This window comes from Carcharodon carcharias, chromosome 31 (assembly GCF_017639515.1).
Source record: "Carcharodon carcharias isolate sCarCar2 chromosome 31, sCarCar2.pri, whole genome shotgun sequence".
In the NCBI taxonomy this organism is placed as follows: domain Eukaryota; kingdom Metazoa; phylum Chordata; class Chondrichthyes; order Lamniformes; family Lamnidae; genus Carcharodon; species Carcharodon carcharias.
The window spans coordinates 15357844-15377741 of NC_054497.1; the positions used below are offsets into that span (position 1 = coordinate 15357844).

At 50.9% G+C, this 19898-nt stretch overlaps 1 protein-coding gene across 1 annotated transcript in view; it reads right to left on the reverse strand.

Moving 5' to 3' along the window:
* Nucleotides 1–19574, reverse strand: part of LOC121271591 (vegetative cell wall protein gp1-like) — a 26191-nt gene extending 6617 nt beyond the window's left edge. Inside the window, exons 1-2 of the mRNA XM_041177625.1 lie at nucleotides 19425–19574; nucleotides 14493–14911 (exon numbers count right to left, since the gene is read on the reverse strand). Of these exons, the coding sequence (XP_041033559.1) occupies nucleotides 14493–14911; nucleotides 19425–19574 (569 nt within the window). The remainder of the gene's footprint in view (nucleotides 1–14492; nucleotides 14912–19424) is intronic.
* Between the last annotated feature and the right edge of the window lie 324 nt (nucleotides 19575–19898).

Consider the following 19898-nt stretch of genomic DNA (forward strand, 5'->3'; position numbering starts at 1 on the left):
TTCACACAGCGAGTGGTTAGGGTCTGGGGTGCGCTGCCTGAGTGTGGGGAGGAGGCAGGGTCAATCGAGGCTTTCAAAAGAGATTTGGATTATTATCTGAAAAGGAAGAATGTGCAGGGCAACGGGGAGAAGGCAGGGGAATGGCACAGGGTGAATTGCTCAAGAACCAGTCCAGACAGAATAGGCTGAATGGCCTCTTTCTGTGCTGTAACAATTCTGAGAATCTGTGAAGCCATTCCGCTATGTATTCACCTTGCTTTCAGAGAGGATGACTGCACCGCTGGAGGATCAGTACTGAGGGAGTGCTGCACTGTCAGAGGGTCAGTACTGAGGGAGTGCTGCACTGTCAGAGGGTCAGTACTGAGGGAGTGCTGCACTGTCGGAGGGTCAATACTGAGGGAGTGCTGCACTGTCAGAGGGTCAGTACTGAGGGAGTGCTGCACTGTCAGAGGGTCAGTACTGAGGGAGTGCTGCACTGTCGGAGGGTCAGTACTGAGGGAGCGCTGCACTGTCAGAGGGTCAGTACTGAGGGAGTGCTGCACTGTCAGAGGGTCAGTACTGAGGGAGTGCTGCACTGTCAGAGGGTCAGTACTGAGGGAGTGCTGCACTGTCAGAGGGTCAGTACTGAGGGAGTGCTGCACTGTCGGAGGGTCAGTACTGAGGGAGCGCTGCACTGTCGGAGGGTCAGTACTGAGGGAGTGCTGCACTGTCAGAAGTGCCATTCCAGCAAGATACTGTCTGCCCTCTGGATGGAAATGACCATACAGTCGCTATCACTAAGAAGAGCAGGTGAGTTCTCCCCATTGTCCTGGTCCCTCAGCAAACATTACTAAAAACGTTTGAACCTGATTATCACTGTGTCGTTTCAGGGATTTTTCTGTGTATAAATTGGTTGCCACATTTTTGACATTTTAATACTGAGCCAGCTTCCAAAAACAGATCATTGGCTGTCAAACACTCTCGGATACCCTGATGGGCTGGTGCATGAGGGAGGATCTTTCCTCTCTGAAAGATTTATTGAATGTTGTTGGAGCAGAGTTGACAGAGCAGCTGTGTTAAAGAGACTGAGACTTCACAACACAGGAGCTTCATCCTCAACCTAATAACTAACAATCAAATCAGCAAGCACTGAAGTTGCTGCTGCTGCTTGTAGCTGCTCCTGGCAGGAAATCTGCTCTGGTAGGTCACACTCGTCACACCGTTCACTGTGGCTCATCTGCAACCACTCTGTGACCCTCCATCATCTAACTACACCTTGGTCAACCCATCTTTCTGCTGCCCTCCTCTTTGCCCTCTAGTAGTGATCTCTGTAGCTTTTCAGCTCTGATCAAAAATGGTGGAAATACTGAGACTTTCTTTCCTGGATGTCACTTTTTCCTGTTCTTTTCCTCCTTACAATTTCCAGCACCTCTTCATTGCTCTGCTGCTCTGTATATGGAATTTTAAACTTGCATCTTAGCGCTCACATTCCAAAGGCCTCTATGTTCTTGCACAGATCGTTGTTTATTGTCCAGGTTTCTGAGGCAGACAGGAAAGTGGATACAATGGAGCATCTTATGAGTTTTTTTTTGCTACAAGCTTGAGTTTCCTTATGGTTAACACATCGTTCATCTTCACAACATTACTTCTGGCTATCTCTAATTTCAGCATCGCACCTGCCATCTTCTGTTATTATTTGTCCTAAATAGACAAACTTATCTACTTGTTCCAGTGTGACATCGTTCACTTCAATCTTCACCCTAGTTTCTAATATATTCCTTCCGTCGACCATTATTTCTGTCTTTTTGGTGTTCATACTCAATCCATACTCTAAACTTCCAGATTTTACTTGATCTATGAGATTTTATAGGGGCTCTTCCGATTCTGCAAGTACAACTTACCACAAACTTGCTGGGTTCTTGCCTCCTATTTTTACCCTGGAAGTAGATCTGACTTTCTGAATAAAAGCTGAAGGGGCAAAGTTATTTCTCAATGAGCAGAAAAGTGACAAATGGGACTTTTGGAGAAGGAGGGAGTGCAAGGACTCTCTGTGAACCAGGGCTACACAAAAAATTAGATTCCCAAACCAACTTTCTGAATCATTTCCATGATAAACCTGACCTTATAAAGTAAACAGCCTTTCTTTCCTCTAGTTGCTGAAGGCCAGCAGTGCAACAAATGGAGCTGTTTGATAGCCGTCTTCAGACAGCGGTGTAGGTCTCACTGGGACCAGAGGCCACTCAATCCCCAGAAGCTGCTCTGAGGTAAATAAACCAAACATGATCCAACAATATTTCAGAAATTTAAGAGCATGGGAGATAAACATTTTTATTTTTGGTTTCGTTTTATGAAATGCTTTAGAGTTGGAACAAATTTTGTCAATTGAATAATGAGAAAGTAACATTATTATTGTGGTTAATGAATAATGAAAAAGAATTATTCTCACCCTATTCCGCAGGCCTCGTTTTTCAACACACATTCTAAGTTAGGAAGGAGCGAGAAGCAGCCAATGGTGATGTATCCTGAGAGGCTACTTCCTTCACAAGGATCGCCCAATTTAACCAGTTTAACTATGAAGTAGGTTGGTTATTTAACAGTCTATGAAAAAAAACAGCTGAAATGTTGGGAGTTTTAGACACGCTGTTCTCACACTGAGCAATGTTCACAGAGAGCAAACTTATTGCAGCCAAAAGCAGCCAATGGGCTTCAAAAATACACGAGATGGACAAAGTGATGACTGCATGAAAATTTAACGTTCCGTAGAGGACAATACTGATGGTGCCTGTATCAGTGACTATGGTCACTGTATCAGTGACCATGGTTACATGGCCTGTATCAGTGACCATGGTTACTGTATCAGTGTCCATGGTTACATGGCCTGTATCAGCAACCATGGTTACTGTATCAGTGTCCATGGTTACTGTATCAGTGACCATGGTTACATGGCCTGTATCAGCGACCATGGTTACTGTATCAGTGTCCATGGTTACTGTATCAGTGACCATGGTTACATGCCTGTATCAGTGACCATGGTTACTGTATCAGTAATACAGTAACAAATTGAATCCAAGTTCCCTGGACTTAATGGAGACAGTGTGTTCATATATGTTCATAGAGAGTGGTTATACATGTGAATCTGTGAGTTGGAGTCTGTATGACTTAAAATATGATGAAAGTTAGTAAAGGTTTGGTGAAAATCATGCTGAAACAGACTCACCTCAAGAACATGCGCAAGTCATCAATAAACCTACATTTAAAATAAATTGTCACACTGTGAACCTAACCATTCACTATTCTGTTTCTCCTGAAAACTGGAACCTACAAAAAGGAACCAAAGTACTGGCATATCCACAGCGGCATTCACAACCTCAGGATGTTCCAAAGTGTTTTCCAGACAATTCAATTTTTGAAGTTTGGTCACTGTTGTCATGTCGGAAACACAGCAGGTAATTTGTGACAGCACGATCCCACAAACAGCAATACAATAATGACCAGATCAGCTGCATTTTTTTACTGGTTGATTGAGGGTCAGGACACTGGGGAGAACTCCCCTGCTCTTTAAATATTGGCCATTGGATCTTTTATATAGGGCAGACTATGGGCTTGGTCTAAGGTCTTGTCTGCAAGACAGCACTTCTGACAGTGCAGCACTCCCTGAGCACCCTTAAGGTGTCCACAGCAATGTGTTGAGTCCTAACTGCCCTCTGAAATGGCCTAGTTGTATCAAACTGCTACAGATGGACTGCACTGGTTCAAGAAAGCAGCTCAACACCACCTTCTCATGGACAATTAAGGACGGACAACAAATGCTTAACTTGCCAGCAGTGGCCACATCCCATGAAGAATAAAAAAAACCCTCCAACAGTGCAGCACTCCCTCAGTACTGACCCTCTGATAGTGCAGTACTCCTTCCATACTGACCCTCCGACAGTGCAACACTCCCTCAGTGCTCACCCTCCAACAATGCAGCACTCCCTCAATACTGACCTTCTGACAGCTCAGTACTGACTCTCTGACAGTGTAGTACTCCCTCAGTACTGCACTGAAGGGTCAGCCTAGATTTTTTTGCTCAAGTCTTGGATTGGGACCTGAACCCATCTCTACTCACATTTTTTTAAAAAATTGACTTATGGGATGTGAGCTTCGCTGGCTAAGTTAGCATTTATTGCCAATCCTTAATTGCCCTTGAGAAGGTGATGGTGTCATGAAGATATAATAATTTTCATAATATTTTTCTGCTTTTGTAAAGTAGGTTTATGGGGGTAAATAGTTAGGTCCGTCTGTTTGTGTAATTTAATTACATTTTGTAGCCAAGCAGACTGCAAGTTGAAATTGTCAAAAGTAATAAGGTGTAGAAGTGTCTTCAATATGCTAATGAGTAAACATGGATGGGGTCTTAGCATGTAAGGTGTGAAGGGAATTTGCATTTTTAGATAGATGAAGGGGGATTTGGTTTTCAAAGGGATCTGAGTCTGTTTACAAATAGCCAGGCAAGCAAGGCTAAGGAATGTGTCTATTTTTTTGTCAAAGGTTACTGACAATATACAGTGGTAACATGAAAAGATTTATATTATGAGAAAGGTAAAGTTCCAAAGACATATGGAAACAATGGAATTTACAAATTAAAAAGGGAGAAACATATATAAAGCAGATATATTGTAAAATCTAAAAGAAGCGTGTGAAGTTTCCAGTATTTGTGCATAAGCCTGCTGTCTACAGAAACAGAAGCTGGAGAGAGCCAGTTTGAATTCCACTGTCCAGGGTATCGTGTTAATTTGCTGGATCTGTTTAAAATCTAAAATCTATTTTTTAACTGTTGCCTTACAAGGGGGTATTTGGGAGTCAGGTGGGTAGAAAGTTTAGTATGTACTATAGTGTTTAGCAACTGGAATTTTCTTTTGTTAATAAATATTTTAATTTAGTTTTTTAAAAAATCTCTGAAATTCTTAGTGGACTTATTGCTTCTGAATTCAATGTACGCATTTCGAAATAAGTACAAATTGCAGAACCGTTGTGATAGCAGGATCAAGTTTCCCTCCTGGATTTGATCTGCCTGGCACACATCATCTGCCACATCATAACAGTGGTGAGCCGCCTTCTTGAGCCGCTGCAGTCCTTGTGGTGTAGATACACCCACTGTGCTGTTAGGGAGGGAGTTCCAGGATCTTGACCCAGTGACAGTGAAGGAACGGGCGATATATTTCCAAGTCAGGATGGTGAGTGACTTGGAGGGGAACTTCCAGGCGGTGGTGTTCCCATCTATCTGCTGCCCTTGACTTCTAGATATAGTGATCGTGGGTTTATGTATATTTCCCTCCTGATACTCCCTCCCACATTGTCCTGGGTCACATTTCTCTGCATTACATTTCATTTGACCCTTATCTGCCTTAATCAAGGCCCTTCTCCATCTCTCAGTTAACCACACTCAGTGATATCCACTGAGATGAGAAATAGTCTAAATGATTCCTGATAGCCCACTATGATAGTGAATTTATTGATACTCCAACTTGCTAACCCCATCCTGAACTACCAACTGTTAACTCAGTCTAAAGTAAGTCTGGGACTGCCTGGTCACCAGGCCTCAACCCTGCACTCAACAACACAGGCAATGCTTCTCACACTCGGAGATCAAAATAAATCCAGCTCTTCTTTCAAGGAGAAAATATTCCCAGTTCTCTGGCTTTTCATTCTCAGCTTCCAATATTTAGTCACATTGCAGTAAAAGCTCAGCATCTTTCAGCAAATGCCTCACATTTTATGTGGAACCGAATCTTTGAGTTCATTTTGCTGTTTATATTGACTTGCTGAATGAACGATTCAGTGGTTTTTGTGGGGCAGTGACTAGCCAGCTGGCAAGAGTTACCTGCAGTTTATAGGAATACTGACCCCAGCATAAAATTATTTGGCAAAGTGTTTCACTGTTTATCATTAATCAACAGCGATGCTTGTTACTCGATTTCTAATGAAGCTTTGCATTCCAAGAACTTCACTGCAATCGCAAGACCCAAGATTCCAAAAGAATCCATACACTAAACTGATCCAGTGTGAGCTCCCAGTGAGCAGCTTCACCCACTGGGACCACCAATCCTGCTCACAAACTCCCCCTTTACGGAATGAGCGACATGGTATCTCTGAGTAAACTGGCCTTACATTCTCTGAAGTTTAAAAGAATTAAGCGTAATCTCTTTGAAAACAACAAGGTGCTGAAGGGGTTTGATACGGTAGACGCTGAGAGATTGTTTCCACTGGTCCAGGAATCGAAAACTTGAAGGCACAGTCTCAGGGATAAGGGGGCTGATCATTTAGGGCTGAGGTGAGGAGAAGTTTCTTCATCCAATGGACTGTGAATCTTTGGAATTCTCTACCCCAGAGAGTTGTGGATGCTCCATTGTTGAATATGTTTAATCTGGGATAAACAGATTTTTGGTCTCTCAGGGAATTAAGGGACATGGGGAGCGGGTAGGAAAGTGGAGCTGAAAGCCAAGATCAGCCATGATCGTATTGAATGATAGAGCAGGCTTAATTGACTGAGTGGTCTACTCCTGCTTCTATTTCTTGTGTTCTTATGTTTGACACATGTCCACAGCAAGAAAGTACAGCAGTGAAATGTAACCGTGTGTCCACCCAACCATTGACACATCTCTAGAGACTGTTGGTCCCTCTTTCAGTCAACTATCCATACAAACACTTGATCGCTCAGTGAACTTAAATGCAAACTTTGGCCTTCTCCCTAACACAAGCCCTACTTAATCCCCAGTCTTCTTTTACTCCTTTTCCTCTCCGGAGTCTGTGACCCACACTAGGAATCGAATTCACGGGCAACTTGACCCTTCAGTATTCATCCAAGTGGCCCATTTTTTATGGGTGAGACTGAAAGTCGGCATTGCCACTCTGGAGCTGTCACTGTTGGCGGTGCCACGCTCTCCTGGCATCACGACATGTGGGAGCCAGACGATATTACTGGATTAAATAGTAACTCTTTACAAAATCAGCACTTCCTCAGGAAACAAAAGGTCCCAGATGTAATTTACACACTCCATCCAGCCAGCCTTATTACAGGATCAGGACAGGGGCCAGGTTCTGATTCGAATTTGAAGTGTTAATATTGATCTTACAAGACCCCCTTCAAAGGTAATGGCATTAAATACAGTTTTTCAGCAAAAACAAAGATTGAGAAGGAAAGATTGAAACAAAAAGCTCTCGGCAGCAAGGGCGAATGAACAGATATAAATCTGTCAACCTCAGTGGAGAGGATTTCACTGACCATCCCCCCACCCACCCCCCACCCCCCCAACCATCCGGCAGCTCCAATCTTTTCGGGGAGGGATTTCCACGTTTCCGGCAGCTTTCATCCTTCCTGGTTTCATTCCTAAATCACCTGATTCCAATTTTAAGGAGATTTCCCATCAGAGGAAATATTTCCTCACAGAATCATAAAATGACGCCGTACAGAAGGAGGCCACTTGGCCCATTAGGTCAGTGCTGGCTCTTTGACTCATCCAATTAATCCCGCTCCTTGCTCTTTCCCCATGGCCCTGCAATTATTTCCTTTCCAAATATTTATCCAATTTCTCTTTGACAGTTTCTGTTGAATCTGCTTCCACCGCCCTTTCAGGCAGCGCCTTCCAGATATAACAACACCATTGAATCTTTTAATCATTTTGAACAATTTGATCAGATGAATGTTTTCTAATTATATTTAATGGGATATTTCTGTTTTGCACCTTCACACCACCACCTCTTAAAACTAATGGTGGAAGGACAGCTTTCACCCCCAGCAAACCTCTCAGATTTGTCAGCTTTGTCGATCTTAACCACAAGCTACAGAAATTAAAACCGGCACAGCCACGAAGAGGTTAAGAACGACCTGGAATTTGAAGGGACTGAGATCCACTTGTTGGTGAAGCCTGTCCAGCATTCATCCAGAGCTTGAATAAATCTGTTGTCTCCTGTATGAGGTTAATCGAATGTTGCTGACTAGAACCTTCTGCATGAAAACCACATCAGCTTTGAAAGGGAGCCAGCTGGGGTGGGTGAGCTCGGTTTTCTGAGTTGTGTGTTTTAGGATGTGAGTAGGAGTTGATGGGTTTGGGTGAGGCTTAAGATGACAGTTCTGATTTATCCTTGGGGAACCCAAATACTAAAAAAACAGCCTTCATCCACCTACACAACAAGTTAATAAAGTCCTCGGTGTTTAAAGAGAAATTCAACCAGACCCGAAAGCTAATATCGTCATTAACCATCGAGCAGCTTCCGGTTACAATCCCATTATATTCCTGTCACATTCCCATTAAATTACTGTTATAACTCTGTTATATTACTGTCAAATTCCCATTACATTTCCATTATATTCCCCTTACTTTTCATTCTATCCAACTTCATTCCCATTAAATTCCAATTAACAGTGTTTTGCTGGGTTCCTCATTATAAAGTGTGTGATATTACAACTCAGGACCAGAAATTAAAACAGGACTGGAAATATTCCAGCAAACAGCGAGGACTATTTATTTAGTTATTAATTCATTTTTGATTCATATTTTGTGTATTTGACAGGAAAATGAGGACAAGGGATAACTTCTATTTTGCATTTGAACTGTTCCCAGGGGTTAGATACAGAGTAAAGTTCCCTCTAAACTGTCCCCATCAAACACTCCCAGGGCAGGTACAGCTCGGGGTTAGATACAGAGTAAATCTCCCTCTACTCTGTCCCCATCACACACTCCCAGGACAGGTACAGCATGGGGTTAAATACAGAGTAAAGTTCCAATTACATGGTCCCCATCAAGTACTCCCAGGACAGGTACAGCACGGGGTTAGATACAAAGTAAAGCTCCCTCTACGCTGTCCCCATCAAACACTCCCAGGACAGGTACAGCACAGGGTTAGATACAGAATAAAGCTCCCTCTACACTCTCCCCATCAAACACTCCCAGGACAGGTACAGCACAGGGTTAGATACAGAGTAAAGCTCCCTCTACACTGTCCCCATCAAACACTCCCAGGACAAGCACAGCATGGGGTTAGGAATGGAATAAAGAGCTTTACCATTAATATTATATTCCACTTACGGAAGTATTATTTGCTGGCCATATAGAATGTTACTGCAGTATAAATGTTGCCAATTAAAAAGAGATGATTATGGTGTTACTGTACGCAGGTGACCAGAGCTATCCTTCCCCTCTTATTGACTCACAGGGATAGGTAACCATCCTTATTTCCTTAACTTCCCCCATATCCACAGCACTAACCTGGCAGAACAGATCAGAAGAGCAGATTTGGGTCTCTCAGACTCCCTCTTCACAGCGCCCAACACCTTCTCTAATATCTGTGTGCATTTTGGTAAATTTTCCGAAAACAATACTCTACGTGTGGTCTTGGCTATGTTTTTCGATGTTGTTGCTCTTTGGTACAGTGACCAGTTAGTGGCCGCTCTTACTTGTAGAGAGCTTGACTCTCCTCCAGGTGCTCAGGGCTCTGCTGGCATTGCAACTCGTTCACTTAAATTAATCAACCTTGCCAGTTTTTGATCTGTTACGAAATTCTGACATTCTATTATATACCAGAGCCTTTCCCCCATGTATGGGATAAGCTCCACATCGCAGGACAGTGCAATAGGACAGTGCAGGGGGTCAGTGCAGGAGGACAGTGCGGGAGGACAGTGCAGGAGGACAGTGCAGGGGGACAGTGCAGGTGGACAGTGCGGGAGGACAGTGCGGGAGGACAGTGCGGGAGGACAGTGCAGGAGGACAGTGCAGGGGGACAGTGCAGGGGGACAGTGCAGGGGGACAGTGCAGGGGAACAGTGAGGGAGGACAGTGCAGGGGGACAGTGCAGGGGGACAGTGCAGGAGGACAGTGCAGTAGGACAGTGCGGGAGGACAGTGCAGGGGGACAGTGCAGGAGGACAGTGAGGGAGGACAGTGCAGGAGGACAGTGCAGGAGGACAGTGAGGGAGGACAGTGCAGGGGGACAGTGCAGGAGGACAGTGCAGGGGGACAGTGCAGGAGGACAGTGAGGGAGGACAGTGCAGGGGGACAGTGCAGGAGGACAGTGCAGGGGGACAGTGCAGGAGGACAGTGCAGGGGGACAGTGCGGGTGGACAGTGCGGGTGGACAGTGCAGGAGGGCAGTGCAGGGGGACAGTGCAGAGGGACAGTGCGGGAGGACAGTGCGGGTGGACAGTGCAGGGGGACAGTGCAGGGGGACAGTGAGGGAGGACAGTGCAGGGGGACAGCGCAGGGGGACAGTGCAGGAGGACAGTGCGGGAGGACAGTGCAGAGGGACAGTGTAGGAGGACAGTGCGGGAGGACAGTGCAGAGGGACAGTGCGGGAGGACAGTGCAGGGGGACAGTGCAGGAGGAAAGTGCAGGGGGACAGTGCAGGGGGACAGTGAGGGAGGACAGTGCAGGGGGACAGTGCAGGGGGACAGTGCAGGAGGACAGTGCAGGGGGACAGTGCAGGGGGACAGTGCAGGAGGACAGTGCAGGGGGACAGTGCAGGGGGACAGTGCAGGAGGACAGTGCAGGGGGACAGTGCAGGGGGACAGTGCAGGAGGGCAGTGCAGGAGGACAGTGCGGGTGGACAGTGCAGGAGGGCAGTGCAGGAGGACAGTGCGGGTGGACAGTGCAGGAGGGCAGTGCAGGGGGACAGTGCAGGGGGACAGTGCAGGAGGGCAGTGCAGGAGGACAGTGCGGGTGGACAGTGCAGGAGGGCAGTGCAGGAGGGCAGTGCAGGAGGACAGTGCAGGTGGACAGTGCAGGAGGGCAGTGCGGGTGGACAGTGCAGGGGGACAGTGCAGGAGGGCAGTGCGGGAGGACAGTGCAGGAGGGCAGTGCAGGAGGACAGTGCGGGTGGAGAGTGCAGGAGGGCAGTGCAGGGGGACAGTGCGGGTGGACAGTGCAGGAGGGCAGTGCGAGTGGACAGAGCAGGAGGGCAGTGCGGGGGAACAGTGCAGGGGGACAGTGCAGGAGGGCAGTGCGGGGGGACAGTGCAGGTGGACAGAGCAGGAGGGCAGTGCGGGTGGACAGTGCAGGGGGACAGTGCAGGAGGGCAGTGCGGGAGGACAGTGCAGGAGGGCAGTGCGGGTGGACAGTGCAGGGGGACAGTGCAGGAGGGCAGTGCGGGGGGACAGTGCAGGTGGACTGAGCAGGAGGGCAGTGCGGGTGGACAGTGCAGGGGGACAGTGCAGGAGGACAGTGCGGGTGGACAGTGCAGGAGGGCAGTGCGGGTGGACAGTGCAGGGGGACAGTGCAGGAGGGCAGTGCGGGAGGACAGTGCAGGAGGGCAGTGCAGGAGGACAGTGCGGGTGGACAGTGCAGGAGGGCAGTGCAGGGGGACAGTGCGGGTGGACAGTGCAGGAGGGCAGTGTGGGTGGACAGAGCAGGAGGGCAGTGCGAGTGGACAGAGCAGGAGGGCAGTGCGGGTGGGCAGTGCGGGTGCACAGTGTGGGAGAGCAGTGCGGGTGGGCAGTGTGGGTGGGCAGTGTGGGTGGGCAGTGCGGGTGGGCAGTGCAGGAGGGCAGTGCGGGTGGGCAGTGTGGGTGGGCAGTGTGGGTGGGCAGTGCGGGTGGGCAGTGCAGGAGGGCAGTGTGGGTGGGCAGTGTGGGTGGGCAGTGTGGGTGGGCAGTGTGGGTGGGCAGTGCAGGAGGGCAGTGTGGGTGGGCAGTGTGGGTGGGCAGTGCGGGTGGGCAGTGCAGGAGGGCAGTGTGGGTGGGCAGTGTGGGTGGGCACTGTGGGTGGGCAGTGTGGGTGGGCAGTGTGGGTGGGCAGTGCAGGAGGGCAGTGTGGGTGGGCAGTGCAGGGGGACAGTGCAGGGGGACAGTGAGGGAGGACAGTGCAGGAGGACAGTGCAGGGGGACAGTGCAGGTGGACAGTGCGGGAGGACAGTGCGGGAGGACAGTGCGGGAGGACAGTGCGGGAGGACAGTGCAGGAGGGCAGTGTGGGTGGGCAGTGTGGGTGGGCAGTGTGGGTGGGCAGTGCGGGTGGGCAGTGTGGGTGGGCAGTGCAGGAGGGCAGTGTGGGTGGGCAGTGGGGGTGGGCAGTGTGGGTGGGCAGTGCGGGTGGGCAGTGCAGGAGGGCAGTGTGGGTGGGCAGTGTGGGTGGGCAGTGCGGGTGGGCAGTGCAGGAGGGCAGTGTGGGTGGGCAGTGTGGGTGGGCAGTGTGGGTGGGCAGTGCGGGTGGGCAGTGCAGGAGGGCAGTGTGGGTGGGCAGTGCAGGGGGACAGTGCAGGGGGACAGTGAGGGAGGACAGTGCAGGGGGACAGTGCAGGGGGACAGTGCGGGTGGGCAGTATGGGTGGGCAGTGTGGGTGGACAGTGCGGATGGGCAGTGCGGATGGACAGTGCGGATGGACAGTGCAGGAGGACAGTGCGGGTGGGCAGTGTGGGTGGGCAGTGTGGGTGGACAGTGCAGGACAGTGTGGGTGGGCAGTGTGGGTGGGCAGTGTGGGTGGACAGTGCAGGAGGACAGTGTGGGTGGGCAGTGCAGGAGGACAGTGTGGGTGGGCAGTGTGGGTGGGCAGTGTGGGTGGGCAGTGTGGGTGGGCAGTGTGGGTGGACAGTGCAGGACAGTGTGGGTGGGCAGTGTGGGTGGGCAGTGTGGGTGGGCAGTGCGGGTGGGCAGTGTGGGTGGACAGTGCAGGACAGTGTGGGTGGGCAGTGTGGGTGGACAGTGCGGGTGGGCAGTGTGGGTGGACAGTGCAGGACAGTGTGGGTGTGCAGTGCAGGTGGGCAGTGCGGGTGGGCAGTGCGGGTGGGCAGTGCAGGACAGTGTGGGTGGGCAGTGTGGGTGGGCAGTGCGGGTGGGCAGTGTGGGTGGGCAGTGCAGGACAGTGTGGGTGGGCAGTGCGGGTGGGCAGTGTGGGTGGGCAGTGCGGATGGACAGTGCAGGAGGACAGTGTGGGTGGGCAGTGCAGGAGGGCAGTGTGGGTGGGCAGTGTGGGTGGGCAGTGTGGGTGGGCAGTGCGGGTGGGACAGTGTGGGTGGGCAGTGTGGGTGGGCAGTGTGGGTGGGCAGTGTGGGTGGACAGTGCAGGAGGACAGTGCTGGAGGACAGTGTGGGTGGGCAGTGTGGGTGGGCAGTGCGGGTGGACAGTGTGGGTGGACAGTGTGGGTGGGCAGTGTGGGAGGACAGTGTGGGTGGGACAGTGTGGGTGGGACAGTGTGGGTGGGACAGTGTGGGTGGGCAGTGTGGGTGGACAGTGCAGGAGGACAGTGTGGGTGGGACAGTGTGGGTGGGACAGTGTGGGTGGGACAGTGTGGGTGGGCAGTGTGGGAGGACAGTGTGGGTGGGACAGTGTGGGTGGGCAGTGTGGGTGGACAGTGCAGGAGGACAGTGTGGGTGGGCAGTGTGGGAGGACAGTGCAGGAGGGCAGTGTGGGTGGGACAGTGTGGGTGGGAAAGTGTGGGTGGGCAGTGTGGGTGGGCAGTGTGGGTGGGCAGTGTGGGTGGGCAGTGCGGGTGGGCAGTGCGGGTGGGCAGTGCAGGAGAGCAGTGCAGGAGGGCAGTGTGGGTGGGCAGTGTGGGTGGGCAGTGTGGGTGGGCAGTGTGGGTGGGCAGTGTGGGTGGGCAGTGCGGGTGGGCAGTGTGGGTGGGCAGTGTGGGTGGGCAGTGCGGGTGGGCAGTGCTGCTTCACCTGCTTGGCTGTGATATGTAGAATTTCTGAATTCCCCATAATTCTGTTTTCTGGGTTGAAAAATAAACCGCCTGATGATTGACGTCAGTGAGCAGCTGAATGGGGTCAGAGGACTTTGGAGGTCATGGTTGGGGGACAGTGGCCTGTTACTGGATGAGGGATCCAGAGGCCCTGGGCCCATGATTTCCCTTTTTTATTATTTCATGGAATGTGGGCGTCGCTGGCAAGGCCAACATTTGTTACCCATCACCAACGGCCCTTTTACTGACTTAAGAGTCAGCCACATGGGTGTGGGTCTGGAGCCACATGTAGCCCAGACCAGGTAAGAAGAGCAGGTTTCCTTCCCTAAAAGACATTAGTGACAAGATGGGTTTTTACAAGAATCAATGGTAGTTTCATGGTCACCATTACTGAGACTAGGGGCAGCGTTTTGCTAGTGGGAGTGGGCTCAGTGGGGGTGGGGCTCGGTGGGGGTGGGTTCGGTGGGGGTGGGCTCGGTGGGGGTGGGTTCGGTGGGGGTGGGCTCGGTGGGGGTGGGTTCGGTGGGGGTGGGGCTCGGTGGGGGTGGGTTCGGTGGGGGTGGGCTCGGTGGGGGTGGGAGTGGGCTCGGCGGGGGTGGGGTTGGGCTCAGTGGGGATAGGTGTGGGCTCGGCGGGGGTGGGGGTGGGCTCGGCGGGGGTGGGGGTGGGCTCGGTGGGCGTGGGAATGGGCTCGGTGGGGGTGGGCTCGGTGGGCGTGGGAATGGGCGCGGCGGGGGTGGGCTCGGTGGGGATAGGTGTGGGCTCGGCGGGGGTGGGGGTGGGCTCGGCGGGGGTGGGCTCAGTGGGGGTGGGAGTGGGCTCGGCGGGGGTGGGCTCAGTGGGGGTGGGGCTCAGTGAGGGTGGGCTTGGCGGGGTTCGGGGTGGGCTCGGCCGGGTTGGGGGTGGGCTCGGCCGGGTTGGGGGTGGGCTCGGCCGGGTTGGGCGTGGTCTCGGCGGGGTTGGGCGTGGTCTCGGCGGGGTTGGGGGTGGGCTCGGCGGGGTTGGGGGTGGGCTCGGCCGGGTTGGGGGTGGGCTCGGCCGGGTTGGGCGTGGTCTCGGCGGGGTTGGGGGTGGTCTCGGCGGGGTTGGGGGTGGGCTCGGCCGGGTTGGGGTTGGGCTCGGCGGGGTTGGGGGTGGGCTCGGCCGGGTTGGGGTTGGGCTCGGCGGGGTTGGGGGTGGGCTCGGCCGGGTTGGGGGTGGTCTCGGCCGGGTTGGGGGTGGTCTCGGCCGGGTTGGGGGTGGGCTCGGCCGGGTTGGGGGTGGGCTCGGCCGGGTTGGGGGTGGGCTCGGCGGGGTTGGGGGTGGGCTCGGCCGGGTTGGGGGTGGGCTCGGCCGGGTTGGGGGTGGGCTCGGCGGGTTCGGGGTGGGCTCGGCGGGGTTGTGGGTGGGCTCGGCCGGGTTGGGCGTGGGCTCGGCCGGGTTGAGGGTGGGCTCGGCCGGGTTGGGGGTGGGCTCGGCGGGGTTGGGGGTGGGCTCGGCCGGGTTGGGCGTGGGCTCGGCCGGGTTGAGGGTGGGCTCGGCCGGGTTGGGGGTGGGCTCGGCGGGGTTGGGGGTGGGCTCGGCCGGGTTGGGGGTGGGCTCGGCGGGGTTGGGGGTGGGCTCGGCCGGGTTGGGGGTGGGCTCGGCCGGGTTGGGGGTGGGCTCGGCCGGGTTGGGGGTGGGCTCGGCGGGGTTGGGGGTGGTCTCGGCCGGGTTGGGGGTGGGCTCGGCCGGGTTGGGGTTGGGCTCGGCGGGGTTGGGGGTGGGCTCGGCCGGGTTGGGGGTGGGCTCGGCGGGGTTGGGGGTGGGCTCGGCCGGGTTGGGGGTGGTCTCGGCGGGGTTGGGGGTGGGCTCGGCCGGGTTGGGGGTGGGCTCGGCCGGGTTGGGGGTGGGCTCGGCCGGGTTGGGGGTGGGCTCGGCGGGGTTGGGGGTGGGCTCGGCCGGGTTGGGGGTGGGCTCGGCGGGGTTGGGGGTGGGCTCGGCCGGGTTGGGGGTGGGCTCGGCGGGGTTGGGGGTGGGCTCGGCCAGGTTGGGGGTGAGCTCGGCGGGGTTGGGGGTGGGCTTTCACGGTGGGTGAGCCAATTAAGACCCGCCTGGTGTGAAACCCGGGCATCAGCGCCCAGCACTGTCTGTACAGGCGGCAGGAGGAGGCTGAGCGGGGCTGAGCAAGTGTGTGTTTAATTATCTCCCTGAGTCACAGAGAGATGTCTCAGGGAGATGAAGAGTTTTTTTAAAAAAATAAAGAAATTAAAAATGTTATAAAACACGTCCCCTCGTGTGACTCTGTCAATGACACGTTATTAATTTAATTTTAAAATTTTAATTTTATTTTTATTTGCTGTTGGAAACCTCGTCCCACCCATGAATGATGTTTCCTAAAAATGCAAAAGCCGCTTGGCCTTTCTGCCTATCCCACCCACCAGCCGGGCAGCAAAGAATTGCTTTTAAATACCTTGTTCGTGGCCTTTTAATTGTCGGCGGGTGCGCTGCTGACTCTGGCGTGCGCCCTCCGACCGAAATATCGTGCGACTGCGCGTTGACGTTGGGATGCTCGCCCAGTGTTAACGTGCATCATCTTACGCTCAAGCAGGTTGGGCCTGCTGTGGTAGGAATTTTGCCCAAGCTTTTATACTCCAAATTTATTAACTGGATTTAAATTCCACCAGCTGCCGTGGTGGGACTTGAACTCATGTCCCTTCGGCATTAGCCTGGGCCCCCAGGTTACACTCCAGTGACATTACCACGACGCTACTGTATCCAGAGTAATGAGTTCAAATCCCACCTTGACAGCTGGGAGAATTTAAATTCAATTAATTAATTAATCCGGAATAAGACAAAAGTCCCATTAATAATGATCATGCAACAATTGGATTATCATAAAAACCCATCTGGTTCAATAATGTTCTCCAGTAAATCAGCCATCTGTACTCGGTCTGGCCTACATAGGACTTCAGACCCACACAATGTGGTTGACTCTTAATTGCCCTCTGAAACAGCCTAGCAAACCACTCAGTCGAAGATGGCTCACCACCACTTGCTCAAGGGCAGTTAGGGATGGGTAATAAATGTTGGCCTATCCAGGGACACCCACATACCAAAAAAAAAATCAGACAATTGTTGTTCTTCCTGAATGGAATTCCTTCCGGGCAAGATCAGCTGGCAGGTCTCCAGGTAAATATTTATTCCGTTCACCACAGTCCAGTGGGGAATCTCATCCAGAATAAGCCAGTCCATTGACGAGCCAATCCTCAACCCTGCCCCACAATCCAGCTGTCTTTCTTTCTTTCTCTCTCTCTCTCTCTCCCTCCATCTTCCATCTTTATCCTTTCCATTCAACCCATTCTGCTGACTAGAATTGTTTTCAGAGCAATAAAAGGACCTGATTCTTTACCCATCGCATGGACACTATAGGCCCAACTTTAACTTGGTGTAATTGAGTGGATTTTGAATGAGTTAAAATCTTTAGAAAGTAGTAGAAAGGATATGCTATGCACCAAAAAAAGCCAAGCGTCTCTCAATAAGATCTACCCAAACCCCTTAGGCTATCTCTGTACAGATACACTTCAACCTCTAAGATAAAAGCAAAATACTGCAGATGCTGGAAATCTGAAACAAAAATGGAGAATGCTGGAAAAACTCAGCAGGTCTAGCAGCATCTGTGGGGAGCAGAAACAGAATTGAAGTTTCAAGTCTGTATGACCCTTCTTCATAGCGGAAACAAGCTGCTTTATGGGATTCTCATTTGAGAACTCTCGGTTTAAAGCAATGAGGTCTTCTGGTGAGTTTTTCAAATCACGAACAGCTCAGCCTTGACGAGAGAGTAGCTGCTGTAGCCAATGTCCTTTGCTTAGCAAAAGGCTGCTTTATGGAGACACAGTCTTCGGAGTGCTCAGAGAGAAGTCACATGCACCGACTCTTGGGTGTAAAAAAGATACTGGATTTTGAATAGCCAGAGACTGCCACAGGTGCAACCCTATCTCTCTTTCTTCTCTTTTTGTGATTTTAAAAACTCACTAGAAGACCTCATTGCTGCAAACCAAGAGTTCTCAAAGGAGAATTTTGAATCAACACCATTGTGTCCAGTGAGAAATCCCAAGAGCCAACAGCTACTGTGGACCGGGGCCCTTCAGCTGTAAACAAGCCTCTAAAAACACTGTGAATATTTTTTTTCTGACTTTACTTGTTACTTGGCCAAGTTTTTAATATCTGATACCCTGCAAAGTTTTGCTTTTTTTGTGTGCTTGGGAGGATTGTGTGTGTGTTGTTTTGCATTAGTGGGTAGTTGGACATATTCGTACATTTTAAACTTTTCGTTAATAATTTTTGCATCTTTACCTGAGTGAGTTTTATCAATTAAACTAACCCTTTCCTTGTTAACTTAAAGAACCTGGCTGGCTTACTTCTTGCACTGAGCTAAATATATATGAAATTGGCAATATCACCTCCCTTTTAAATTCAAACTCTGTTTTAACCAACTCAGGATTGGGACAAAGAGAGGAGTCAGTTCACCCCTCCTAAACTGGTCATAAAGGGTTATAAGCATTTCCAAACCACTGTTTGAAGAAGGGCAGGCAGGGGTTCTCCCCAGTCTCCTGGGGCGAACAATTTTCCCTCAACTGACATCATTAAAACAGAGAATCTATCACTTTGCTGTTTGTGGGACCTTGCTGTGCGCAGATTGGCTGCTAAATTTCCTATGTTACAGCAGTGACTACCCTTACAAATAACCTGTTGACTGTAAATGGCTTTAGGGTGTGAAAGGTGCTATAGAAATGCAAGTTCCCTCTTGCTTTCAGGAGCAGAGAGCAAAGGAAAGGAGAAAGATAAGAAAGATAAGCTGGAGGATTAGTTTAAGTTTCCCAATCTGAAATGTATCCTTTTTTTACTTATTGCTGCTGTTTATCATAAGTTAATATTCCGATTTATTAGCCCCACTGACTCTTTCCTCCTTTACTCCTACACAACTCCTAAAATAAACAGAACAGGAAGTGTGAGCTGTCTCAGCATTTACAACCTTCACAGCCAGAACAGTAAACAGATTGTCAGAAAACACACATGATCCCAAATCACAAGGAGCCACCGTACCCACAAAATCCCAGCTCTTCTTAAACACAGGAGTGGAGCTATACTCCCACTCAACACCACGCTAATTACAGTTACGTAAATGCCCTGTACACACACATACCACATGATGAAGTCTAATAACATGCAATGGTCCCACAACAGAAGAGTTTTTTAACTGAATGCCATTCACTGAGCGTTTAACCCTGTGAGTTCAGAAATTCATTGCCAGGGTTTAAACTGCTCTGCATTTTTTTTTTTATCAAGCAGAATGCTTCAATCCAATATTCAGGATTCTGAGATTAGGAAAGTTAATTGGGCTTTGAGTGGGACATGATCACATTGGCATTTTCAAGTTTGTATGAAATTCCTTCGCCACTATTTAGTACGGGTGTTCACTCATTTAAATTAAAAGAGGCAGAGTGTGGGAGAGAGCAAAGGAAGAGAGAAGGAGTGCAGAGAAATCAAACAGCAGAGAGGCAGAGACCAAAGAGAGAGATAGAGAAAGGGGGACCAGAGAGAGGGGTCTCCCTAGCACTTGGTGCCATTGGTGTCTGGATCTTCGAAATGTCATTCGTGGTCAGCTGTGTCCAGATTCCTTCCTGAAAGATGGAAAAAAGATAAAGTGAAACATTCCAGAACGATAGTAAATCAGAAACAAGTGAATGGGGAACAACAGCAGAGTGGCTGTCAGAGTCACAGCTGGTCAACAGATTGTGGTCCTCAGTGATGGACCTTGCAGGCATCAATGCAAAAACCATGAATCGCCCAATCGGATAACGAAGAGTCTTTGCTATCTGATTGGCCATGGGGCACTGGCGAGGATGGTCCTGTGATAAAATCACCAGGAGTACAAGAGGCAAAGTCAGGAAGCACAGGTTGCTGATTGTTGTTGCGTTATCAATCATTTCTTTCTCTCAGTCCGGACAGGGAGATGGAGAATTAGATAAAATATTTCAGGATTACCCAGTTCAACTGATTCCTGATTGAAGGAGGATGATGTAATTTCTCCCCAATCACCTTGTAAAAGATCAAGTGGCTTTGTTACTAACTCTCCAACACTCCCCCCATTCCCCATCCCAACAGGAAGTGACCCAGCTCTGTTTTAAAGAGATTATTGCTGTTAGTTTTCAGAATCCTTATTAAAAAACTGCTTTAACTAGTTGGAGATGATGAAAATAGTTTCCTGTGATGTCAGTTTCGTTCCTTTTAATAGTCGACAGCTAATGGTC